The 27,947-nt window shown below is 36.4% G+C and overlaps 1 protein-coding gene across 3 annotated transcripts in view; it reads right to left on the reverse strand.

Moving 5' to 3' along the window:
• VCAN (versican) overlaps nucleotides 1-27,947 on the reverse strand; it is a 110,155-nt gene that overhangs the window by 7,093 nt on the left and 75,115 nt on the right. For all 3 annotated transcript variants that reach the window (XM_008577865.1, XM_008577864.1, XM_008577863.1), the window contains 4 exons: nucleotides 25,464-25,577; nucleotides 20,511-20,669; nucleotides 19,195-19,277; nucleotides 1,554-1,698 (listed from right to left, as the gene is read on the reverse strand). In XM_008577865.1, coding sequence (XP_008576087.1) covers nucleotides 1,554-1,698; nucleotides 19,195-19,277; nucleotides 20,511-20,669; nucleotides 25,464-25,577 — 501 coding nt within the window. The remainder of the gene's footprint in view (nucleotides 1-1,553; nucleotides 1,699-19,194; nucleotides 19,278-20,510; nucleotides 20,670-25,463; nucleotides 25,578-27,947) is intronic.

The following is a 27,947-nucleotide window of genomic DNA, read 5'->3' on the forward strand; positions in this document are numbered from 1 at the left end:
ATTTAAGCTTCTTCATGAGGGCAATAATGCCTAGGTTTTTTGTTTTTTTTTTTCCCCCCTGGAACTTATCACAATTTAAGCTTCTTCATGAGGGCAATAATGCCTCTGTTTTTTTGTTTTTTTTTTTCCCCCCTGGAACTTATCACAATTTAAGCTTCTTCATGAGGGCAATAATGCCTCTGTTTTTTTGTTTTTTTTCCGTGTCTGGCAACGGATCACAACCCTCAGTGTCGCCCCCGCACCGGACCGGGACCGGCAACGGGATCGCAACCCTCGGTGTTGCTCCCACGCCTCGCTCAGCCAGTGAGCGGGAACCGGTCTGTATGTGGGATCCGAACCCTCGGTGGGAGCGCCGCCGCGCTTCCCAAGCGGCGCACTATCGCAGTGCGCCACCGGGCCGGCCCTGACTGCAGCTTTGTGAATCTTAATGTTGTCTTTCTTCTAATAGAACTTCTCATTGGTATTTAGGTCTTTTCTAAAATATGTATTTTTAGTTTTATTATTTTTATATTCAAAGACAAAAAAATGGGCTGTATATTGCAATTGGACTTTGCACTCTTACTTCAGTTTGGTAAAAATTTGAGTCTAAGGACTAAATATTCATGTTTTAACCCCATTATCAATTGAAAACTGGTTTAAAAAATTTATGGAATTGCTATTTATTTGGGGAAGAAATCTATAAACCATGTCTTATATATTCAATCATACTGGCCAATGATAAACACAACACATTTTTAAAAATCAACTTTCTTAATTTCTTCTGTTTAATGTTAAGCAATTCTCATCATGGAAGTCACATTATGAATGTTTTTGTTTTATCATATTTTGAAGGTATTTAAATACAAATATAGGGATGGCATTTTTGTTCCATGATTTAACTACAGATATAGGGATGGCACTTGCATTCCATTATTTAACTACAGATATAGGGACAACATTTTTGTTCCATGGTTTATAAGCACAAACTAAGCTTCTAAAGTAATGATTGAAAAACTCAGAGTCCTACAGAGACCAGGCAGTTAGCAAAAACAAGGGAAGGACTGCATGAGGGCTGCAATAAACTGAAGACCGCAGCCCCGACTGAGGCAGGCCGTGGTTCTCAGCTCCAGTACTGCAAAGCACTGACATACTTGAACACGGGCCAAACAGTACCAGGTCTTATTTTTTCAAAAAGCCAAAAACCCAAGTTATTTTAAGATATATCTTTTTAGCTATTTTAACTATTGACAACTAATTTTTTTTAAATGTTCTTCTCATCAAAATAAACAGGTCTACAGGCTTTTGGGCTGGCAGCACTTTTTCTTAAAGACACTACTATGCAGTTTTCCTATCTATATGCCACATTGTTACCTTAAGCACCTGAAATCTAAGGTGAAAATATTACTGAAAAAAAACTTATCAACTGTATTGGAAGAATGAAATATTCTAGAGCAATAAGGTGATGTACATGACACATCTAGTTTGTCTCTCAAAGAATGAACCTTATTTTTCCTCATTTCTCTTGATAACTGACATGCAGATTAAGTATATATTATTAATGGGGTAATCACTACCTGTTCCTTTCTTGCAGGTGTAGGTGAGATGGTAATTGCAGGGAACATCATTCCACTGGCCGTTCTCATGCCAAATGATTACAACACAGTCTTCTCCTGTAGAAAAGAAGCTGTCTGGCTGGTTGGGCCTCCAGTTCTCATATTGCTGTAAAAATGGAGAGAGAAGGTAACTACCTGATAGCCGAAGAGTAACATAAGAGCAACAATGGCATTATATCACAATCTAGTGGTAATAGACGCAACAGTTTCTGTTGGACCACATAGCTGAAATTATTTTGGTGGTAGAGGAAAAGAATTTTAAACTCTGAAAGGAAGATATATGTGTTTCTATTTATATATATATAGGCTTTATTCAACAAGTGTCTATTCTTTGGCAATGAGATATCACTGAGGAATTTTGGTGCAGTTATTCTAGATTCCTAAAGGTACAATCAACCCTCAATGTAAGAAATGTCATTGTTATTAATTGTAATAACATTAATGCAAGTGGAACTACAGATAAAAAGTCATTATCTCATCATTCTAATCTATCATATTTTCTTCCAGCCCTTATGTGCACATATTTTATATATTTGTGACCATAGTGCAGAAGAATTTTGTAGTCTTTCTTTTCTTATCTTTACCACTATAAATTATCTTTCTTTGTCTGATTTAATGTGATTGCTTTTAATCCAAATTCATCTGGTTAAAAAGTAGTGATATTACAATATTTATTTTTAGTATTTATCTGATATATCTACACTTCACTTTATATACAACATTTCAAGATTATATTTTTTTAGATGTGATTTTCATTTGCACCATAGAGTTGAGTTTTGCTTTACAATCTAATCTGGAAGTTGTTTTCTTTTAACAGCAACACTTATCAAATTTATGAATACTGATATAAAAATATGCTTTCAAAGTATATCTTACTATGAATATATGTTTACTTTTCCTTGTATGATGTATGTTCAGATAACTGAAAAAGATTTTATAGGTTTGATGTTTTTATATGGTTGTCCTTATATATTAAATGGTATCTATTGATTCCCCACTCTAAGCAATGATACATAACCAGAAATATCTTTTGCCTTCCATCACAGTAATACATGCCATTTATTTAGCATCTATAATGGATGAGTCCCTTTCTAGGTACTTGATATGCATTATCTCTTACTACAATCCAGCTCAATTGGGAATAATTTAGACCTGAGAGATGTTAAGCACCAAGGACTCTCTGGTTTAAGCTCATTTCTTTGTTACTTTAAAACATTGTCTCCATGGCAATCAATAATCATATGAAAAACACAGTCCTTATGCCTATTCAAGAATAATAAACATTCTGAGATGAAAATATTGGACTATAAATAGGAAAGCAGTTTCCTACCCTTGAGTCCTCTTAACTATTACATGCTATGAGACAAGTTTGTTTGTTCAGTGCCTTTCTGACTCAACTTGAGTATCACTTTCCCACTGGACTTTTCCTATTCTCATACTCCACCGTATCCAGCACTAACAAGACTAGTGGCAACAAGCTTCCTTAATGTGGTAGAAATACAGATTCAGATGTATCTGACACTGGCTAATATGACCATCTTTTCAGGCCATACAGATCTGTTACAGTCTTTCCTTAAATTAAATTTAAAATAAGTCTATAGTTTGAAACAATGAGTTAAGAGATTTTATTTGGGAAAGATAAAGTCAGAGAAGAAAGAAATGTAAGAGTTAAGGCAATCATTCTCAATTCTGAACATGCAGAAAAAAAAAGAAGTACTCCTATTATTTACTCACTCCCAACTGTACCATGGCTATTTTTATGTCCATTAAAATGTATAATATGTCTGACCCATTTCACTTTTTTATTTACCAAGGTACTGTACTTGGCTAGTTGTGTTTTCAATTCCAAATGTTTCCTTTTGTGGTTTTAATCTATATACATGGTGCAATAAAATCTTCAAAGTATCCCTTTATCTATGAAATGGAGTTTTATATACCAATAAACTCTGATTTAAGCATGAAAAAGTATCATTAATACACTAGAGAGTGTCTGTAATCTTCTCAGAAAAAGTGGATTTTAAAACTTTTAAATATGGTAGAAACCTATATTTTTGATAAAATAATTTGTAACAAGACCTAAAGTTTGAAAACTTTCTACGTTTCTCTCCATCTCCATCATGCCAAAATTCAGAAGAAGACTAGAGACCACTGCTATGTAAAACAGAGTCTTTGAAGAGTGATAAAATTGCCAAAAACCCAGGGAAGCTCTATGAAGTTCCATTTTTGCCAAAATACAGAATGAAGGGTGTTTTTATTCTTCTGGAGAAAACCTAATTCAGAAATGAGATGAAATTAAATCCAACTCTAGTAGCCTGAATGGTACCACCAAGTTACCCCCCGGATGGCTCTGGGGAGGATGTGCAGGGACCATACTCACCAGAGCACTCTTCGGTGGGTCTCCCTGCAACCAGCAACTGACATTTGCTCTGAACTGGGTTTCTAATTATTTCTCTATTTTCCTTCTCTTTGCTTCCTTCTCTTCTCCTATCATCCCTCACCCTCTACACTCTAAATCGTTTCTTTTCTGCTACTTTCCTTTAATAGGTAAGCAACAGAGCAGAGATATAAAAGTCATGTTCTGCCTCCTGCTGATATATAACTAGACGAATTACAGTAGGATAAAAATAAATAACAAAGGAAAAGGAATTCATTGAAACAAAAATCTACACTTAATACTTTTTATGTTCAAAGATTGCAGAATTCCCCAAGTATTTAATTTGGATTTGGGAGCTCAATACTTCCTAACTAATCTCTTACAGGAAACTAGGAATGTCCTCAAAAGTGGAAATGTTTGCAACATCCCAATGGTACGTGTAAACTGTGCAATACTCTCCCATTCTTTGCCCCTACCCACACTGCCCACCTCCTTTCTTTGATTTAGTTTTCTTTATAAAACTTACTACATTTTAATATCCTATATAACTTATTGTATTTCCCTCCCTAGTAGAATGTAAGCTTATTGAGGACAGGATTTTGGTTTCTTTGTTTTCTGTTATATCCTCAGTGCCAAGAACTATGTCTGGCACATACTGATGTTGTTTAATAATTTAATATTCAGAAATAATGAACCACAGAGGGTGTTTCATTCTTCCCAACCCACACCTGCTCCTAATCAAAAATGTTGTTTGCGGCTAGCAAATAACAGATGAGAGAGGCCATGACAGACATAGCCAGTGGAACAAAATAACGTTTTTGAAAAATAGCTGGCGACGTATATCAAGGGCCTCACAAAGTCCCTGCACCTAGACCCCATAATTCTACTTCTAAAATTCTATCCTAAAAAAGTCAGAGATGTGAATAATGTTTTATGTAAAATTTTATGTATACTTGCAGTAAATGGGAAACAATCTATAGGATGAACATATGTTCGATAAATTGTGATTTAGCCAGACAAATGGAATATTATATCACCATTTTTGTTTTTTTTATTATTTATTTATTTATTTATTTATTTTTGTCTTTTTCGTGACCAGTAAGGGCATCGCAACCCTTGGTGTGGTGTCGCCCGCACTGCGCTCAGCCAGTGAGCGCACCGGCCATTCCTATATAGGATCCGAACCCGCGGCGGGAGCGTCGCTGTGCTCCCAGCGCCGCACTCTCCTGAGTGCGCCACGGGGTCAGCCCTATATCACCATTAAATACTTTGTTTTTGAAGACCATATAAGCAAATAGGAAATAGCAAAAATATATAATGATTCAAATTGTACACATGCACACAGCTGCATCTGAGAGTATATGTGCATGTATATAAAAGACCAAAAGGAAATGCAGTAAAATCTTATGAAGTTTATATGTGACTGATATGAGAGATATTTTTATTCTATATATTCTTACATATATTCCAAGTTCTCTAGAATGAGCACGAATTATTTTTCTATTCAGTAAAAATGATCTATGCATTTATCAGAAAGGACTCACAGATTTCTTAGCTAATCCCTTTTTAATCTAACCTCAACAAATATCACTTCAAATTAACAAAGTCACTTCACTGTCATGTATTTTGCAGCTGGCATTTCCTCCTGATCTGAACAATACCATCTCATTTTCACACTGAAAGGAAATTTGGATTCCACACCACTGAAGTGATTCGCAGGGCTTAAACTGGCCAGACTCAGACCTCTGGTAAAAGATTTAATTGTCTTTGGTGAGAATCACATTTGGCTTGCAGAAATGATTTAAAACGTGTGCTCCTGTTGCTGCTTGGCAAAGCTGAGGCTTAGTGGTGCAGAACCAAATTTTAGCTCTGTGGTTTTTACAAGAATGTCTGATACCCACAGGCATGTCACACGATTACCTCATATCTGATAACTCCATTGTGCAGATTTATCTTGGCTAAGATGCTTTGATTTTGCTCCATATTATTGCCAAACTGACTTAGCAAAGAAAACTCTAGTTTTCTGAACAACTTTCTTTGTTTCCTCCTAAATTCTTTACAGCCTTATTTAACATTACTTACAGGGAGAAAGTATAAAAAATAAATCTTTGACTTCAAATTTAATAATGTATTTTTTTTCACTAAAGTTAAACATTAGGAAGAAATCAATCCTCAGGAAATCCATTCTGAGTTATAAGAATGTAATAGATTCTCTCTCCCATACAGTGTGTCACATACACAGAAATATAGATTCTTAGAATGAGCAGAGAAAAACTTACCACCTCCCATCTGGATTTTTTCTCCACACTTGGAGTAAACATCCCAGGTGATCTTTTCTAGGGCTGGATGGGCAAACTAAGAATTATTTTTAAAAGCCAGCATGGGTTGGGGAAATTCATTTTAACCCCTTCAAAAACAATAAATGTTGGTCATGCCTCTGCATGTTTGTGCCTCAGGGACTCATCTCCCCATTCCAAATCCCAAACTCTTGTTGCCTCACCAGAAACAAGAATTAGATCACTACTATGCCCAAAAGAAAACCCTAAAATTACTTTGCACCTTTGTTCTCTTCTGATGGTAGAGGAAACGATAACATAAAACTCAAATAGTTGATATAGCACAAAGCCAACTCAGATATAAAATTTTCTTGCATTTTACTAATATATAATTATTTTATACCTAGTATAAAACTGCCTAAAGCTGTGTATTACATGATAAAATTACTTTATTTTTAGAAGCCCAATTAAATGACCAGCTCTCTGTCTCTATAAAAAATGTGCCAAAAAAGACAACCATTTCAATTAAATTGGATTCAGTCACTTTTTCGTTATTGTTTTCTCTTTCTTTTCCCCCCAATTGGATTCAAGCAAATCAGCTGCCAAAATAATAAAATGATTCAAAAAACCCTGGATGAAATCCAACAGCTAATAAATACAGTCTCACATGAAAATTGCCTCCACAAACCAGAGAACTCATTGCAAACCAGTCTTAGCATTGAGAGGAAAAACTCAAAGACTGAAGTTACTCATCAAAGTCTATTAAACTATAAACGCTTAGATTATTTGTTCCAAATAATCTCTACTTCATTGTCAAAAATGTATTTCTGTCTCACATTAACATAAAAGAAAAGACTTGTTCTGCAGGTCTTCTGCAATGAACATGACTTCCCCACCTGCCAACCTTCTTAACCCACAGGGAGTGACCCCAGATGCACAGATTTCTGAGTGATTTGACTGATTTTTCTCACTCAGACTGGCTGGAGAGCCATTTCTCTCCTTGCCAGCTCTTTGCAAGTCTCCAACTTGACTCAATCAACATACTGGGGGAAAAAAAGTGTTGGGTGGGGAGAAGTCTCTACTTTTGAAAGTTATCAGTAATCTCCTTAATTTAGATGAGGTTTACATGCATTCAAGGTGAATCTCTTATTATGTAGTGTCTAGGAGGTCCCAACCATTGTTCAGATGATCTTTGAAAATACACAGCACTTGGCCATAATCAATGGTCCTAAAATCTCAGCAGATAAGCAGCATCACAAGCATGAACAAAACAAACTAATGATAAAAATGTAACGTAACTAATTGACCTTTTCCTTGGGCAATTATGGATAACTGGCTTTTTGTTAAGGTTAACAAAAGCATTTTTTCAGAAATATACAAGGCTTAGAAATAAACCAGGAGTTTTTGTTTGTTTGTTTGCTTGTTTTTCTTTGCTGGGTTCAGCTTTGAGAACTGCTTTCAGTTAAAGAAAAAACAAAAAATAAGGCCATCCAGTATTAGTTACTGCTAATAACAGTATTAGTTACTGCTAATAACAGTTACTAGCATAACAGTCACATCCTAGTTATGCTTTATGTGATACATATAGAAGCAAATCTGTCTGTGAGGAAATGTGTAATCAGCTAGGTAGTAAGAATGGTAGGCTGCAGCAAAAAAGTCCTTGAACCACAGAATGACTTACTCTTATCCCTCCATGCAACATTCCAAAATATTTTTTGCATACCAAGAGTTTTAAAGAAGTCTTTAAAAGAGAATATCAATTTGAAAATTAAAACGCTGAAGATATAAGGTCAAAATATTTCTAGAACATTAAAGAAGCTTATTTTTAAATCCCTTTTACCATCGTCTTAAGACTGAGGAGTTTTAAGATCAACTGTTGTTTTAAAATCTTAATTAATAACCAGTCTTTCTTTATAACACTGAACCCATTTCAATTTTTTTTGACTGAGATTTTACTATTTCCTAACTTGGTCAAATAACTACAAAGAATAATCAATGAGCACTGGTTCCCCTTTAAGAGTCAGGCTCTCTGTTTAGATTCTCTTGGTTTCTTTTCCTCTCTACTGGCTCCTAAATGCTACACTATAAATAAAAAGAAAACAGAATTTTGATAGACACTAAATAAAATTGAAGTTTACTTTTTCGTGTGTCATAAATTTGATATTTACCCCCCTTCTATCTCTCTTACACACACACACACACACACACACACACACATATGCACACACATCCCCGTACATACACTGCACTTCTTGGCACTAGGGAAAATATATCTAAGACCTTTAGGAATGCACCTATTCACACAGACCTGTGTAGCAGATAAGTTCCTGCCATAAACACAGCAGAAAAGAACCAAGATGGTCAGCAGACAGCAGCAGACCCCTTGAGATGGGAAAACTGAGCTGTCCATTGGACGGACTTGAGAGCTAATTGAACAATTCTTACACATTTGACAGCCATTGGGTTCAGTTCAAATTTGTGCCTGAGCAAAAAAGTCCAAATTATTTTATACTGTGGATCTTCAAGATCTTTCATGAATAACTGGAACTACAAATCTTGAATCTCTAATAGCCAAGTGCCTGTTCTATCTATCCATCTACCCACATATTTAGCTTTATTTTTTCAGCTTAGATGCAGTCACCTTTTATTCTTTAAAATTCACTATAATTTAATTTTTGTTTTGAATGGCCAATTAAAGACAATGTTTTGGAATGATTATGTATTTTGCCAAGCATGAACAATCACAGACATCCCATTGATAAAGATCACTTTTGACATTTGTCCAGTGAAACCATGCTATGATATATAATACATTAGTAAATTCTCTCCACAATTATAATAAACTTCAAACTATAATTTGGAATGTTTTTCCTTGAACAGTCCAATCACTGCTCTTCACCTACCCTCACTCCCTGCAAACACTGCTAATTTAATTCACAGTAAAAACATTTTTATTAAAACGAAAACCAAAAAACAACCACAAAATCCCTCTAGGTTCACCTGCCAAGAAAACGAGCCAAAGAAAACTTTCTGTTGGGTTTTATTACTGTGTATAAAGTGAAGATACAGGAAATATCGGTCCTAATATTTGCTTTTGTTGCTAGGATTTTACTAAGCATGTGACGTGCATTAGCTTCACACTGCATTTGAAAAATCATCCGTTTCACATGTAATTTTCAGGTTTTCAATATCATGCAATCCATACTAAAATTTTTAAACTACTAAAAGCTACAGGAATTTAATTCGCAGAGAACATTATACCTGCATAGATCTGGGTAAGTTCTGGGATGTGAAGTTTCGAAACACAAAATATAATATGACCACTAGGTGGTGATATATATCCATCATTATATTATGAATTAACAACAAATCACTTAAAACATGACTTAGAATATTCCCCCTAAATCGTGATTTTTTACTCCATATGTCAAAAAAAGATGAAAGGATTATCTGTGATATGTCCTCCCAGTTTTGTGAGGGAAGGCATGAAGAGAGCACTTTGCTAGAAGAGGGGCCTCAGCTGAACAGTATTTACCATTCTGATCACTTTCTTCCATTACAGGCCATTGTAGCTATAATCTGAATTTTCTGTCTGACTAAAATGCTTATCTACCATAGTTCATTATTTTCCATTTTTCCTTTTTTAATTATCTGATGATTTACATCAGTGGTGAAGTTACATCCAAAGCAGAGCCAAATCTGTAACATTCCCCTGAAATCCTCAGAACAGGGCAGATCATAAACAAACACCTGTGTGCACAAAATGTCTGCAGTGTGAATCACAGCTTGTTTTCAGGAAAAAACATATCTAGATTAGCTATGAAAACATGAGGCTTCTCTGTATGCAAACTTCTTTTATCACCTGGGACCATACTGCCACCGCTGTACTCCCAGAGCTTCGAAATTAAATCCAAGTACAGTCGATGGATGCCAAGGGCAAGCAGATAACCACCAAAGTATAACAGCAAATTCCAAATAGAAAATACTTTCCCAAGAGGAAAGGTACCTGTTTGAAATACTTGCTGATAAGAAACAATCTTTTCACTAAGTAACGAACTCTGAATAACCACTCCGGGTTAGCCCAGCCTTTCAGAAAACAGGTCAAACGGTTATCTGAAACGAGGCTATGAGGACTACTTATTACAGAAATCAAAACATTTGGTAACTTTAAAATGACTTTTTACCCCCAGATGGCTGGGGTACACAACAGGCATTTGTTGGCAGTCCGTGGGGTACATTTAACTTTGTTTTATTTAACTTGTTAGAGGCAAATGACTTCCCTTCAAGGTAGAGATACACCCACCCTGATCCTTGTACTTGTTTAAGGTTACCCTGGTCTGGGTCCTTATTTTTGTTTTAAAGGAAAAGAAAAGAGCAGCTTTGTTCTAAAGGAGAAAGAGGCATTTGTTTTTGTGTCACTACCCTATGCTGGCAGCCTGGAATTGGATCCTACAAACATGAATATGCGAAAGGGAAGAAAAACTAACTTGGGTCTCCTGGTGGTTGTTAAAGTGGCAATATGCCCATGATTTTCCTAGTTGGCAAACCTCTGTGCGGGAGAGACAATCTGGCCGGCTCTTGAGTATAGCGCTAATCTTGCGTAATAGCATGAGCTCACTGCCCTACAAAGCAGTAATTATCAACAGCATTTTCAGAAGGATGTGAGTTACTCTCACTGTGAGACCACTGAGAGACAGGGGGCCTCAGGCAGAGCAACTTGCATTTAATCTATACAATAAATGGTGCCACTGGGCTCCTGCACTGCAAGCTTGTTTGCACAGGTCTTCAGTCATGAAGTGCTAACGATCCAAATGCAAGGAGAAACTGCAAAAAACTATTCAACATTTTTTTAAAAACCCTTTCCATGGTTATGCATTGCTTTAAACTAACTAGCAATTAAATTTAAATGTCTGCATATAATTTTAAAGTTTCATAGAACACTGTTGGAAAAGCATCGGTGAGAAAGAACTAGTGCACTGATAAGTTTTTTTAAAAAATAATTTTGTCAATTATGAAATGAATTGACAGTGTCTACTGATGGGTAAATATTGTTCTTCCAGTTCAACCCATCGCTAGCTCTCAGAACTCTAATAAAGGCAAAGTAGAGAGGAGAGTTTTACGTTCTAGAACTACTCTATGACTCATAATATCTTGCATGTAGAATTAGAAGAGCCAGTTCTCGATTTCAGATTAAATTAAAACTGTAACGCAAGTGGTCTTTGCAGAAAGGAATCTGAGAATTCTTCCACTCAAGGGTAATGTGTTAAAGGATGAGGAAAGAGCATATGTTTTCCTTGGCTTTTAGGTTAATACAGTGAAGGCTGTGAAGTTTAACATAATCAAATTAATGTCGATATGCAGTGTGACTTGTTCACAGAGAAGTGGCATTTGACTTGGAGCTAATGCCACACCACAGCTTCACATACATCCACCACACACCACACACATCCATCTGCAAATATTTTATGGAAGGTTTTCTAAGATTTTCAGGTAGAAAACGTAAAACTTAAGTTTTTGATGTGGGGGTTTTGTTTTGCATTGTTTCCTGCCAAATCATGAGCAATCCTTTTAATTGAGCAGAAACCTGCAAACAAGCTTAGAAAGCACCAGAATTAGTCAATAGTCCTGATTCTCTTTTCAATGTCCAAAACATCTGGGAGATGCAGGAACTTTTGTGCTTATAAAAGGGTAACAACAATACATTCCTGCAGAAACAGAATAATGGTTGATGGCCTGTGATTTGTTACTCCTTTTCTCTGTCCCTTTTACGAGTCTCTTCCTGGGTTAAGGGCTATTTGTTTATTGTTTCTACCTTCTTCAAAGCTGGTTTTTCTCACAATACCTTGCTTGACTCACTGCAGACTGAAGAAATGGGGCTTCTGGATTTAAACTAAAATCCACACCAATCTGGCCATTCTCAGGCATCAACTCTAATCAACTGGCAGAGGAAAGCGAGTGGGTGTTGGAAATTTTAGGTGTGCCAGCTTGCCAAATTTTTGACTAAACTTATCAAAATGGAAAAAAAAGGCAGCAAAATTCAGTTATCTTCCAGAAATGTTTTTAAGTGGGATTTTAAGTACAAAAGGCTAATTGTACAATTAATTATCCTATCAATTTGCCTTTTGTAGTCTGTTTTCACAACTATGAAGGGGCAAGATGTGTCAGTTAGAGCTAGAAAATAAGACGTTTATAGATCTGTGATTTAGTAACTTGCTCTAGAACTTCCTGACAACATTCAGACAAATGCAGGACAGAGACAGTCCCTCTGTTTTCTCCCCACAGTAAACTGGAGAGTGAGAAGGTGGTGGCCATGACTAGGTCACAGGAAGCCCAGCCCAGCAGCCTGAAGGTGGGCCAACCCTGAGCACTGACGAAAGAGATGACAGGAGTAAAAGTGATGAAGGGCACGTAGAAAATGTGTGTTTTAAAAATGTTTAAGAATAAATCAGGGCTTTTTTACAGAACAAATCAAATCTTCTAAACGTTCCTCAATATTTTAAAAAGGGAATGAGATTGTCAGTTTTGTTCGGTCCTCAACCTCTGGACGTCGCCATCTAAGGTGACATTTTCTTTTGAAGAAACCGCCTGTGATCCACGGAAACTTCTGATGCCCAGTGGTGATGGGTGAGCTTTGATGGTGGTACTGGGGGGCTCAGTGAAGGGAAGAGAAAAAGGAGCAGAGCAGGTCACAGAGAAACCCCTTCCTGAGAGTCTTATTCCTGGGCATCAAAGAGAGGAGGGAGCAAGATGGTAACAGCTTTAAGTTTTTGAGACCCACGGTTTGACTTTAAAGCACTTGCTGGGGATGTGTATTACACAAAGTACTGTGATTAGTTAGGGCACCTGAGAGTTTCTGACATCTCCTCAATTGTGCTGTCCCATGGTCCCACTATAGTCCTTAGTTGAAAAGAAAGTTGTGAAAATGATTTCACCAGGAAGTATGTAGACAGGGAAATGTAAATGCCATAATGTTTCCTATGTCTGGCTTCCTCTGTGCTTGAATGAACAGCCTTGGCCAGTGGATGAATAAATGAAGCTCCATCCAACCTTAGGCAACCAAATCATCCTTGGCCAAGAAATCTATAGAAAATAAAATGAACTGATAACATGCAGGTGTGATATTTCCTTTGGCTTGTTTCACTGCATTTTGGATATAAATTTATTAAAAATAAATAAATTTATATTCATATATTAAATAAATGTATTTTTAAAGTTATTTTTATTCAGAAAATATATTGACTAAACATGTAACTATCTTGAAAAAAAAATCCTCCTTCAAAGTTTTTAGTAATTGTTAGTTTCCTAAATCTTCATAGAAAACCTGCCCTAATATAATTTAAACATGTAGGGGTGGCAGAGGCTGACAGTTTGCTTTCCATTTTTAACATCCAAACTTTACTACAAAGGTGTTTCCAGGAAAACAATAGGCAAAATTGTCATCATTTCCAGTAGAAACAAATGTTTCCTCTGGGTTAATACCTTTTGTAAGATGCATTATGCTCAGCTATGTACTTCTATTTTTAAGAAACTTTTTTTTTCTTTTCACCACATTTGAAAATGGTACTGGTACAACTTTGAATAAAATCTTTAAATTTAGACAAACAAGAAAGAATCACAGGGCCGGCCCGGTGGCGCACTGGATAGTGCGCCGCTTGGGAAGCGCGGTGGCACTCCCACCGAGGGTTCGGATCCCACATATGGACCGGCTCCCGCTCACTGGCTGAGCGAGGCGCGGGAGCAACACCGAGGCTTGCAATCCTGTTGCCGGTCCCTGGTCCGGTACGGGGGCAACACTGAGGGTTGCGATCCGTTGCCGGACACGGAAAAACAGACAAAAGAAAAAAAAAAAAAAAGAAAAAAAAAAAAAAAGAAAAAAAAAAAAAAAGAAAAAAAAAAAAAAAGAAAAAAAAAAAAAAAGAAAAAAAAAAAAAAAGAAAGAATCACAAAGAGATTCAGCTGAAAGACTTAATGTGGTCATGTCAAGGTAAAAAGAGAGTTGGCTGAGCAATGTATGTATACTGATTATCACCTGTTCGTTTAAAAACTGATGATCACCTGTTCATTTAAAAACTTTTATTAAGCATGTATTTTATGTCAACTATTCTGCTAGGTGCTGAAAACAATAGAGATGAAAGTTCATCCCAGCCTCAGAGAGCTCAGTGTCAGGAAGTCAACACCACAGGGGTCTGTGCTAGGACTGGAAGAGGACAAGAGGGCTGGGAAAGCACCCAAAAGGAGCTCTCAGTCACAGCCAGCAAGGAAAGCTTCCTGGAAGAAGGAGCCTCTCGGCTGTGCAGGATATTTGAATGTTTATGAAATGAAATTAAGGTAAGTGGTGAGAACAAGCTAAGCAGTAGGGCGAGTATAAACAAAGCCCCACAGGAAGGAGAGGTCATGGCTTATTCCACGAGCTGTGAGAGTTTTCAGATGCTATAGCTTAGGAAGTGGCAGACGGAATTGGTGGGCTTTGTTTGCTTTGCTAATAATTAGAATTTTATACGAAAGGTAACTAGAAGACATTGAAGGAGTTTAAGAAGGGAGTAACAAGAGTTCACAGCCAGGAAAGGAGAAGGTCATTAGCACTGAAAAACAGATCTGAGAGAAAACACTTCTGATCAGCCATTCATTTAACTACTGGTTAAAGAAAGAACTTAAAAGTCAGCTAATAGTATAGAAGCTAGATAAGAAAAGTTTGTTTAGTTTTGCCAGCTTTAATGTGTATTTAACTTAGATGGTTTAACTTGGTGTCTTTGAGGACATTACCTGGGTGACAAGTAAAGCAATTCATTATTGAAGTCACTTGTCAGGGTTTCTAATAAAGCACTAGGTGAATTTTCACTGTTAGAGAACAATAGTCAAGTTAAAGAATAACTGGTTAGTAGAAAGCCAAGTGACAAAGTAAAAAACTGGAAAGAGTTTAGAGAAAATAACTTTTATATAAATTGTGAGGGTAAGCTAGACCCAGTTGTATTCATGGGTGGACTTTTGTGAAATTTATTGGGCAAACACCCCAAACAAAAACAATAATTGGTATCTTATTAATGATATCAATTTCCTATTATAGAGGCCAATAATGCAAAATAAATTAGTCAGAATCAGAAGAACAAGAACAACTTAGGTAATTTGGCCAAACAACATCATTAATTCTGTATATGCATATAAATGGGATTAGTTTAGCTTTAAAGCATAACCATGTTAAATATGTATGTGTATATATATGTATATACATTATACTGCAATTTAATTGTAAGCAAAGTTTAATTATTTCACTGAAAGGACTCATCGAAACTGAGACCTAACAATCTCATTTGTTTTTACTAAATTGTAAGACTAATATCAAAAGATAGTGTAGGGTAAACATCAAAGGTCCTTTTTGTTTTAATACTGTTCTACCTCCCAAGATGGATAAGCTCTAATAAATCTTTGAAACAAAAAACAGAGAAAGAGAGGGAGCGGAAGAGAGAAATCACTCTAAAACATAAACAAAGTCCTTAAAACTGCACACAGTCAAGTTAACACCATCTCCAAGTATAAAAAGATACTGCTCTCCCCGATGAAGACTTTAGTAACTATTAGGAATATTTTCAAAAGCAAGAAAGCTGGAGTAAACACTGAAACAAAGGGGAGCTATTTTATTCAAAGGCCTGCACACATATGGAACCTGTTAAGTGGATGGTGACTGTGGAAAGAACTACCAATGTGTTTGAGACACCTAGGCTGTGTCAGAAGGAAAGGGGACAGAGGACAGGGTGGGTACAAAAGCAGAAAAGTGGGCCCAAGATCAGTCAAATGGGAGGGAGACAGGCTGTTAGGCAGATGGCCTTTTCTGTTCAAAAATGTTCAAAGTTAAGGGACACTCCTCAGCACACTTATTTTACACAAAGAGTGAATTAAGAAGAAATCAAGGGTCTGTCAGAGTTCTTTCTGGGTTTACTTCTGTCATTTATTTGATAAACTTTCCTTGTTCATATATTTTATTTGCTGCCTTCTTCAAACTGAGGTCCTCACCTAGGGTGCTCTCCATGATCCGTAGGTTTCACGTAAAAGTGTGAATTAAGAGTAGAGATCTTGTTTATGTTGTATGGGTATGTATGTCAGGTTGTTATCTGAAATTTTCAGAGGAACAGCAATATTTCTCTTTTGATGAAGTGCAATGTTCCCTCATTTACCAAGCTTAGGATCAGTCCAGACTATGGGAATGGTAATTAAGTTATTCTTTTTCACAGTATTTGTGTGAAATTAAAAATTAATGGACACAGTCAAAAAAGTCATCAAGTTGCTTTGCTTCAACATAGTGGAATAATGACATCTGATGAGTCAAGCTCACCTGTGTGGCACTTGGCCGGGAAGATAAATTCCCAAAGATATTTTACAGGCCTCACATAGCTGCCAGTTACAAGCCAATATTCAGTCTCATTAACCAAGCTCACAAGGATAAGGGATAAGGCTTTATCCTAGACACCATGAGAAATAACAAGTAGGGGAAAGAAGCTCTGCTTTGAAGAGGTGTACTGATAATGGAGAAGTCAGAATAAAGATCTAGTAACACGCATACATGCTAAGAATAAAAACATACAAATCAATTCTACACAACCGACAACAGATTGGAAACAGACTGGGACTTGGCTCAGTCGGGTCAGTGGGTAGCAACTGGCAGAGTTTTCATCCAGTCCACTGAGCCAAGTGCGGCGATTCTAGGCTCAGGGCTGGAACATACAGAGACCCAGACAGTAAGTAGACTTTGAGAAAAGTCACGGCCCAGGTCTACATGGCACAAGGACCAACCAGAATCGGCCATTGAGTCCTGGGCATTCTAGCTTCTGTATACAGATGTCAGCTCACAAAACCCTGTGCTTTTCACTGGGCAATTTGTAAGGGAAAATTTGTGGGAGGTAGACTTAACAGTGGATATCGTAGAAACCCAATTTATCCCGTGAGCATGAAGTATATATTGAACAAGGGAAAACTCGTTAAATGCCTATACTATATAATATACATTAACAAAATGATAAAAAGCAGTTTTAACTATCTGTAATATAAAGAATCCTTCAGTTGTATGTTCTTAAAATAAATTAATAAAAACAAAATTTTCTATCTTCAACTGAAATTAATATATAAGGAATTAAAATTAACATACAAATTAATATATAAGGACTCATCCCATACCCAAACATTATTAACCTAACTGGCCAATATCATCCCCCTTAGGCACAGCAAAATGAAAACATACAGAAGCAACAGCTCAGATACACCATCCAGCTAGAATAACTGGAAAAAAAATAAGACGACTGATCCTGAGGCTGTGGTTCCTATATCTTATGGGAAACATATTTCAAGAACAATCTCCTTTCCCCATTTTTTCTGCTTCGTGCCAAAGAACTTACCTGTAAACTTGAATGGCAAATAGTGTTGATTAAACATACAGAATGATGACAGAGAAGGCAAGCCAGGCTTTTTCCTGGGTTGCTCAAAGTAATTAGGGATATATATTTTTAAAGTCAAGGTGGTACCAGCCAGAAGAAACCGTGGCTTTAGAGATGAGTTCAAGAACTGGCTTTGCCACTTAATAGCTTTGTGACTCTGGGCAAATAGCTCAACCTGACTGACTTTCCTTTCCTTTACCTGTAAAAACAGGTAAAGAAAAACCTAATAACCTCTTAAGGGTTATTACAGGGAAAAAACACATGCAAATGATTGATACAGTGGCTGACACAGAGATGAACTTTGGGGTGTATTCATAAGAGCACAAAGAAGCTTCCCTGAACAGATTTTACCTGTAAAACAGGTAAAGAAAAACCTAATAACCTCTTAAGGGTTATTACAGGGAAAAAACACATGCAAATGATTGATACAGTGCCTGACACAGAGATGAACTTTGGGGTGTATTCATAAGAGCACAAAGAAGCTTCCCTGAACAGAATAGAACTTCCAAAAGCAGAGATTGCTTTGGCATCTATTCTAGAAGGAACCTCATGTTTTGTCAAACTCATTAAATCCAGACGAGTGCCAGGCAATAAGTGAAATTTAAGTGCCAAAGTAATTCACACACAAAAAAAAACTTTAAAATTATTTACAGTTTATACTCTTATCTAATTTAGAATCTAATTTACACTTACTATCAAGTCCTGTGGATCTCAACTTTGTCTGCATTTCAGAATCACCTGGGGAACACTTAGAAAATATAGCTGCAAGAGGTTTAGCTATAATAAATCTGGGCTGAGAGCCTAGGCACCAGCTTTTTATTTATGCTCCCCAGGTGATTCTATTGAACAGCCAGCACTGAGTCCCACTAGTAGAGCCAATCACACTTGAACTGTTTCTAGAGAATTAGATTTATTTGCATTTACTAGTAATGACTCAAAACAGCTTTACCTGCTCTGACTTAAGAACCTACTGTAGCCTACTCAAGTCATTCCTTTAAGAAGTAGAAAAAAATTAACATATATAATTAGTCAGCAGTGTTTGAATGGAAAGAGATTCAAGAAATCATAAATCAATAATCTTTAAGATAAAAAAAAGAATGAGCATTTTTGCTTGGATAAAAATGAGCCATGCCTATAGCAGATTTCCAGTGCAATTACATAAGAGGAAAGCATATTTTTTGAAAGGCCTTTTCTCTTACATTTATTCTTTTCCTTTTTGCTCCAAAGCTATAAAAAGAAAAGATAACAACCTGAGAGACAGACCCAAGAAAATTCTGCTGATTATCTGGTTTTCTGGCTCAATGGAAATCTGATACACTCCTCTTTTAAAGAGAGCCAGAGCTATTGGAGGGAGCACTGGTAGTTGGATCAGTAAGCTTGGAACTCTTTTCTAATCCTTTCCTGTTTCACTGAGTGACCCTAAGCAAGTCACTTAACTTGCCTCCAGTCTCCGTCGCACTCTCTGTAGCATGCAATCAACAAACAGTGCCAAGTTCCTGGAATTGGTATCATTTCCATCAGCATCTTACCAGTGTGCTGCCATCAGTCCAACGGAAGTCATGCTCAAACATCTTGTCATTGAGGCCTATCCACTGATAATCATGGCCCACACCTAAGAAATGGGGGAAGACACAGATATTTTTACTACCTTTCCCATAGACAGATGAAAATATATCAAAGAAAATTATTTTCAGAGTGAATCATGCATTCTCTTTTCTGGATGGATTTTTATTTAGTCGCTTGTATTTAAAAAGAAAAAAAAAAACTCTCCTAGTTATCTTATTCTTCTGCCCAGTGTGCTTTAAACTAGTAAGCTAATTAACACTGTGAAACATTAAAACATCAGATACAGACAATAATTTTCCTAGCAGTTTATTATAACTAAATATTTGTTCTCCATTCTTACTCATGATAAAATTTTTCATTTCCTTTTTTAAGCAATGCCATTGGCAAAAATTCAGTGACCCAATAAAATGTGTCAGATCTTACCCATACTACCCTCACTTTGAAAGCCACAGGTTTCTTCTCAGAGTGTTTTAAATAGTGAACACTTAGACTAGACAGTTCTGCAAAATTATCCTCAAAAATATTTACTTTTACCATGAGATGAGTCACTGGCAAGGATATCATGCAATAAAGTTAAACGAACCTCTATCCAAATTACAAATGAACAATCAAACTTCCAAAAGACAGTAGGCACCATGAGAACATATTTAATAGAGCATCAAACGCTTCATGAGCAAAAAAATGTTCTACATATTTGCTACATAAAAACTAGCTGCCTCCCTCTTTGCTATGGTGTTAACTTTCATTAGCTTTCAATCCGTAACTAATCATATTCTTAATATGAAGTTCACTTCCTATGGTCAAAAATAATTAGAAACTTGGACAAGAACCAATATGCACAGAGGATAAGATTAGGATGCTATTAACAATTCAGTTTAACTACCAGGATAAAAATAACTGAAAGCAACTTTTTCTTTTAGATAACACATGCAAATATTCCAAATAGAGACCATGGAGGAAACCAGGGTAAGAATTACATTGAACCATATTTTTGTAAGTCAAAAAATGACCAAATAGCAGTTTTATATGATTTAACCTATAGCATGCTGTTTCTTCTATTACTGCTGGCACATTAAGCAATGCCTTCCTACACTGTAGTTGAATGTTCCCCAAAGTGGGGGACTCTTATAGGTGAGATGGTTTTAAGTAGTTCAGAGATGAAGGATTTCACTAGTGGATTCACGACTGAGAAAGCTACTTCTTTTCAGTTGGATACTGAGAAAACTAAGTGGTGAGAACAAGTGAGGTTGCCGGAAACCTGTCCCTATCTGGTACATACGATTCACAAACATTTGTTCTTCATGAGACAGGATGCTCGTGAGATGGGCGCCCTGCAGACGGCATTCCCGTTCAGCCGCATCCCATGTGCGTCGGTGGGCAAAGTATTTGTAGCACTGCCCTTGGAATTTGTGCCAGCCATAGTCACACGTCTCGGTGTCTGGAAAGAAACAAGGCAGGGGTTATTAAACTCACCTACGTCATTCAAACTTGGCTCCCCAATCCAAGTGTTAATAGGATACCCAAGCCAATTTCTATGCAATGTCCCTGAAGTAAATGATTCATAAAATTTGGTCACGATGACAAAGACATTATTATAATTCCAGCCCAACTGATTCCCGAAAAGTGGGTGGCTGCAGATCTTCGGACTGAAAAGGCAGTATCTAAGTGCAATTTCCTTGATTAAAGCCAGTTAGGGCAGGAGAGAAGACTGGAGGAGGAGCCAGCCAAAATTTCTTGGGCTGCAGTGTCTGCTGACTTAACTTGTGAAGCAATTGGGGCTAATTCCTTACTGACACAACTTTTCTAAGAGAATCATTCAAGTGATAAGATAAGAATTCTAGCTAATAGGGTTATGAATGCTCTATTTGCATAACGACTTCAAAGTTTCTCTGGAAGTATTCCTTTCCCACTTCCCAGAGAGATATGTGGGAGGTCACAGGCTCTTGTCATGTAAGATTTACAAAGAGAAAAGTCTTTCATGAGTAGGCAGCTTCTGGGAAAATAGGTAACTCCCAGTGCAAATGCATCCAGATTTTAAGTTAATGAAAAATGAAATAACCTAAGTTCTTTAAGCTGTACCCCCTCATTCCACCAAGCCATATACATACAGTGTATGTATGTATATATATGTGTACGTGTGTGCATTTTTTTTTCTCTTTCCCAACAAGCACACCATAACTGGTATTCCAGTGGGATGAAAACATTTTTCAAATATATCTAAATTTTACACTGGCAGTAAGCTTCGGCTAAACTTTCTAGTTTGCTAGTTTTAATGCACTTTCACAAGAAAGTAGCCTTGTTCATAGCACTGTATTCTCATCGGTAATCTTCCCTCAGACTCACCCACACATAGGTGGGGTTACACTATATATATTAAATAATGATCAACAGAAATAATTTGACTTTCACAAAGTACATCTTAGAAATATATTGAACTAGTTATATAAAAAAACTAACAAAATTGCAGTTTATATTTTAGGCACCAAGAAAACCTTCCAGATTACCTAGTAAACATCCCCCCTCCCCTAATTTTACTGATTGAAGAACAAAAGCCTATTAGATTTAATAAATGCTTGTTTTATATGCTGGATCTGGCCAAATTGAAACTCAAATTGTCTCCTCTAACTTTATTCCTCTTTCTATTATTATGGGAAAGGACGCATTCTGAGAGATTTAATTCTTTTCCTGGCTTCAGTGATTTAGAACGTAATCATGCAACAGATGCAGCTTATCTCTGAGAGCAGTCTTTATTTCAGTTTAGTCTATCAGTCCTGTTGTTTAGTTATAGCCGGCTGACTAATTGTTTGGAATAATGTGTGCTGGAAGTTTTGAGCTTTATTAAAGTATTGTTTAGAGACCACCAAATCTCATAGGAAGGGACTCAAGATGCAGCTAGATGGTTTGGTATAAAAGCAGCACTCAGCATCCCCAAATGAAGCAAATTGTGACTACTTGAATAAAGTAACTTTCCTTTTGGGAAGTTCACTTGGAAGAATTTAGAGGTGAGGTGGGAGAGGTGGGGAAAAAAACAGATCTTCAAATATGAAGGGGTAATTTATAGGGAAGAAGAACTGGAAATTTTTTTAGAACACTTACTGCCAAAATCAATAATGTGATATTCTCATAGCACAGCTTTCTTTAACCTTGAAAATTATCATTTAAGACACACAGTTTAAAATTCTAGAGAATCCTAACTCCTTAAATAATACAACAGAAAAAAAACTCTGTAGAAGAGTCCTTCCTATTCTCTACTAACCAAAATGATTTTAGTTTGGTTTTCTTCTTTTTTGTTTTGTTTTATTTTGTTTTTTGTCTTTTGACATAAAACAGGTTATCACTAAGCAATTTTCCTCACGTAAAAAAAACCCAAACAATCATAAAATCTCAATCCATGACCATGTCATTGCTATCATGCCTTTCTCAGTTAGCAGGTGCATATATTCCTATCAGAACAAGGGTCCAAAAAATAAGTGGCAGAGTTTCTGTTAAAACCAAGCTGAGAATATTTATTTATCTGTACTGTCTAAACCACAGCTTCCCAGTGATTATTACTACACATGCAAATGCAACTTAACAGAGTGGCTTTTTGCCACTCTGATATCCACACTGATTCACTTCAATTTTATTATCCTAAACCACAGCTTCCCAGTGATTATTACTACACGTGCAAATGTAACTTAACAGAGTGGCTTTTTGCCACTCTGATATCCACACTGATTCACTTCAATTTTATTATTAATGAATTCAACAAATATGTAACGAAGGATTATGTGTCAAGCAGCATCTTCCAGGATGCTATTCTAATTGGAGATCTCAGAAATCGTCTATTTGTTTTTTCAACCTTACCTAAAATTAACACGAACTATTTCAACTATTAAAAGGCAATCCTTTTGGATGACATTTTCTTAAAAACCATTCGACATACGGAAACACATCATATGCTTTAAAACCCCTGCAGTGCTCAAGTCTCGATACAGAGTCCCAGATTTGTAGTGTACACAAATGCTTGTTCATGACCATAGATGCTGAAACTATCACTCTTAAACAATTTCACTAAAACCCTATTCTTTTTATGCTGTACAGGTAACATTTTCAACACCTCAACACATATATGGTTGTCAAGCGTTAAAAAATTGTCAACACTTTGACATTTCTCGCTGGTGAGCTGTGTCATTGACTTTGACTTGGACAGTCTGTGCATGCAGAACTGTCTTTCTACTGTTTCAAGACCCTTTTCTAGATTTTATATCTGCTATCATTCCATCAAAATCTGTCCCCTATTTTAGAGTTACAGAGACTTGGGAAGTTATTAGTGCAGAGAACAGAAAAGGTCAGCTGAAGAAACAATGACCCAGTCATCAACAAACTTTGGATAGAAAACTGTTTAGACAACAATACTGCTGTTAATGAAGAAAACATTTGTTCTTAAGCAACCTGAAAAGAGGAGAAAAAAATCTTCAAGTATCTTGGCAACAAATCACAGGAGCACAGCTGCACTGGGTAAATAGACTGGGATAGACGTTTCTCAGCAAATAATGTGGATAAAAGTTAAATCTGTTTGAAGATAAAATAGGATGTACCTAAAAGTTAGGTGGCACCAGAAATGAAAGAAACAAATTAAAGCCTTTTCCTTTTTAGTATTCTTTCTAAAAAAGAAGAAAAAGGTAAAACTGGCTCCAAAGTCTCTTCCAAGAATGTTACCACTCAATCTGTCAGATACATAAATAAAATGTTTATCTTTAAGAGTTACTTTAGAAGTGTGAAGACAGAGAAAAACTTGGGCTTTTAGAGTTAAGCTGGTTAGTTTCACTTTTTCTACTCTATAATTTACTAGCTGTGTGATATCAAATTACTAGCTGTGTAATATCAAACACCATTTTTCCTCCCTGAGCCTCAATTTCTAAGCCTAATTAATACATAGAAATGCTGTGTTAACCAAACAAAATAATATGCCTGGAAAAATTTTATAAAGTATGCAACAATTAATATCTTTTAAAATTCTTGCCAAGAGTTATGCTAAATCACCAAGATCAGGAACTCTGTATTGCTCAGGGTTCTATCTCCAGTGCCCAGAATAGTGCCTGGAGAACAGTAGGTGCTCAATAAATACTTGTTGAACAAACAATTTTTTGAATCACTCCTTGTACTTGGAACTAAAGGAAGCCAGAATCATTTTCACATATTTGAATGTTTCAAGTGTCTCACCTTTTGTTTTCTTCAACAAATGACATCATTCTTACCTTTTACTTTAAGAAGAAGGTTTGTCTTGGTCTATTCATATTTAAATTCTAAAACAAACAGACTTAAATATGCAATAATAAAAAAAGACACCTAAAAACTTAGCCATCATTCATCCCCTTGGAATGGCAATTCAACATCGCTCCTTTTAGCTTTAATTTTAGTAACATCCAGATTAACACCGCAAAACAGAATGTGGGGCCAGACCAATGTGTCTGAGTGTCTAATACATTTTCATTTTGTCTGGTGGAATGGAAGTTTGACACTGAGCACTTTTATCAAAGCCAAACCGCTGTATGACTTTAAGTAGAGGAAATTGACATTCCAAAGCTGAGTGTGCTGAGCATGCAATCTCTTTCTGATTGATGGACTAAGAAATGTTACCATTAACCACCTAAAATACACTTTCAGTTTGCCCATAAAATGCAAATTACACGGATCATGAGATTCAAGCCATCATGAATACAGGCCTTTCTTTCATTCAGAAAAAGTAGATGCTTCTTTAGAAGGAAAATTTCCTGGTGAGCAGATTCATAATATCTTTGTGCCAAGCCAGCTAATGTATTCTTACAACTGTATCAACTCATTCTCCAGATATTATTGACTATGAAAAATATGCCCATTGAATTTCAAGTGTGAAAGGGGAGAAAATAAAAGCAACTAACATTGAATTCAGTACTCCGTGGCACACAAGTCACATTAAGATTGATGCCTAGTTTGTCTCCAGGAAGAAAACATACACCAATATTCCATTTGCTGTCTAGATGTCCTGAAATTCAGCTCAGTGTGCCTGTTTGCAATTCCAATCTATGAGCAAAACAACTATAATCAAGTCAACACTATGCTTCAGATGTTCCAACCTATCCACACAATAGGAAAAGCAACATATTTAGGTAGCTTGTGGATTTCCTCTGCAGAAAAGAATATTCAGTAAGGCCAAAGTTGCTAATAACCTCAGTAATGTTCATCATACAAATGTTTTGATAGCTCTTACCTTGTTCACAAAGTGCACCAACATAGCTCGGAAGGCAGAGGCACCTGAATGTATTAAAACCATCGACGCAGGTGGCTCCATTCCGACAGGGATTAGAGTGACATTCATCAAAATCTAAAATAAAATTGTAAAAGCCCACAAAAATACTTTTAAAACGAGTCAAAGAATTCTATTTAGTGTGAGGTGAGGTTTCCAGATAAGATACAACACGGGCAGTTAAATCTGAATTCCAGATTTAAAGATATATACAATTTTTTAGCATAAGTATGTCCCATGCTATATTTAGGGTAAAGTTATACTGAAAAAAATTATTCCTTTTTTATCTGAAATTCAAACTTAATGGGCCATCCTGTATTTTTATCTGCTAAATCTGGCAATCCTAAGAAAATTTCAAAGATATTCAGAGTAGGATCATTGTCTCCATTGCTATTAGACAAACACACAAGCCCTAAAACTAATAAAGAATCCCCTTAGCTTACCCATCTCCAATCCTGGTTCATGCTCTGATTACCTTGCATGTGAAAAACTCAAACTACCTAATAGCCTCACTGCCTCTGGGCCCTTTCCTCTCCAACATATCCTTCACTCTGCTGCCTGTCATGACACGGTCGTGATAATTTCACTCTTTTGCTTTCAAACATTCCATGCATTGCCCAGGGCAGTGGTCTTCACGGTGTGATCCCTGGACCAGCAGCAGCAGTGTCATCTGAGAACATATGAAATACACGTTCCCAGTCCCACCGCGGATCTACTGATTCAGATTCTCGGGGACAGGAACAACAATCTGTGTTTTACCGAGGCCTCCAGGTGATTCTGATGCACACTAAAGACTCAAAATCATCTGACTGGAGTATGGAGTAAAACTATTCAGTACATTGGATTTGGGGCCTTCTCAGACCTATCAGAACCTTCTAGAACTAAGCTCCTTCCTAGTATTCTTTCCCAATGTCTCCCTCCCAGAAACCCGTAAGTAGGCATACCTGAATACTTGCAGTCACTCAAATGCATTCTGCACCTTGTGCCTCTGTGCTTTTGTTTGTTGTGTACATGTCTGCCTCCACCACCTATCAAATCCTCTCCGACTTGAAGATCTATGTCAAATGCAATCTTTCTACAAAGACCTCTGTGATCTCCTCTGATGAAATTAATGACTCTATTCCTATAGCATTTTGCAATTGCACTAAAAATTTAATCAGTGTTTATATTAAATCAAAAGAATATTTTAAGAAATCAATATACAAGGCAAGTTAAATTTCCAAGAGTTGTATAATGGATTTTTACCTAAAGTAATGGTTTAATTAGTAATGATGATATTATATAGTAATGATACCAAACACTTTTACGGTGCTGGCTAAATGCCAGCCACCATTCTAAGCACTTCACATATATTAACTCGTTAAGTTATTTAAATTGATTTTAGTATAAAACAGAACGGAGACCAAATAGATGATTTTATAAATGTAAATCTGATATTTAAGATGTAATTATTCCTTACATGTTATCTACTGCTATCTCTATACTCCACACACAAGTAGAGCTCACTGATTCTGTTGACTTTTTTTTTTTAAGATGAGCACTCTTTTAATATGAATGTTGGAATTTCACCCCAATATTTGAGTGTAATCTAAAGTGTTATTGGTGGGCTATCTTAATCATTTTAAGAAAACAAACATATTCCATCATTTTTTTCTCAGAGGTGAAGTCTATATTTAGCCAAATCAAAACCTGGGCCCCTCTTTTTTTTTTAAGAAAAATAAATGAACATGGGAGCAAGAGGAATTGATTTAGTAAAGAGTCGTTTATACTCCTTGGAACCCAAAAGACAGGAGGAGGATAGAAATCACACAACTACTTGAGAAACAGGTTGGCTGGCTCCTGAGAGTGTCACAGGTGGGTCTTCCCATTCCATATCAGAGGACAAAGTTATCCCAAAACATAAGAACTAAAAGTTCCTAATTTTTATTTATGTTTCCTAATTTTTAAATATAGTTTTCTAAAAAAAAAAAAACTGTACTTAAATTGATTATTGATATGCAGATTTGGGGGACAGATTAACATTTTTTGTGACTATGCATCTGTACATTTGTAAAGCCTATTTGTAAAAACCACAAGAAGACAGAGCTGACCTCAGGAAGCCTCACTGAGTCTTGAATATATTAACAGAATTCGGTAAACAGCTGTCCCCCTTTCCCAGGCCCTAATTAATTGCTCTCAAATTATAACTTCATGTAACGTATAATTAATCTACAAATAGGTTTTCTCTGAAATCTTTGATTTATTCGACGATATAAATTCTCCTCTAATGTTTCTTCTGGAAAAGATCTGTACACTTTAAGCCAAGAACATCTTACCAAGTTCACACTGATCTCCACTGTATCCTGGCACACAGGTGCAGACATAGGAAGTTTCAGTAGGATAACAAGTGCCTCCGTTAAGGCATGGGTTCGTTTTGCAACGATCAGGTCCTACCATATTCAGGAAAGT

Source organism: Galeopterus variegatus, unplaced genomic scaffold (assembly GCF_000696425.1).
Source record: "Galeopterus variegatus unplaced genomic scaffold, G_variegatus-3.0.2 Scaffold1592, whole genome shotgun sequence".
In the NCBI taxonomy this organism is placed as follows: domain Eukaryota; kingdom Metazoa; phylum Chordata; class Mammalia; order Dermoptera; family Cynocephalidae; genus Galeopterus; species Galeopterus variegatus.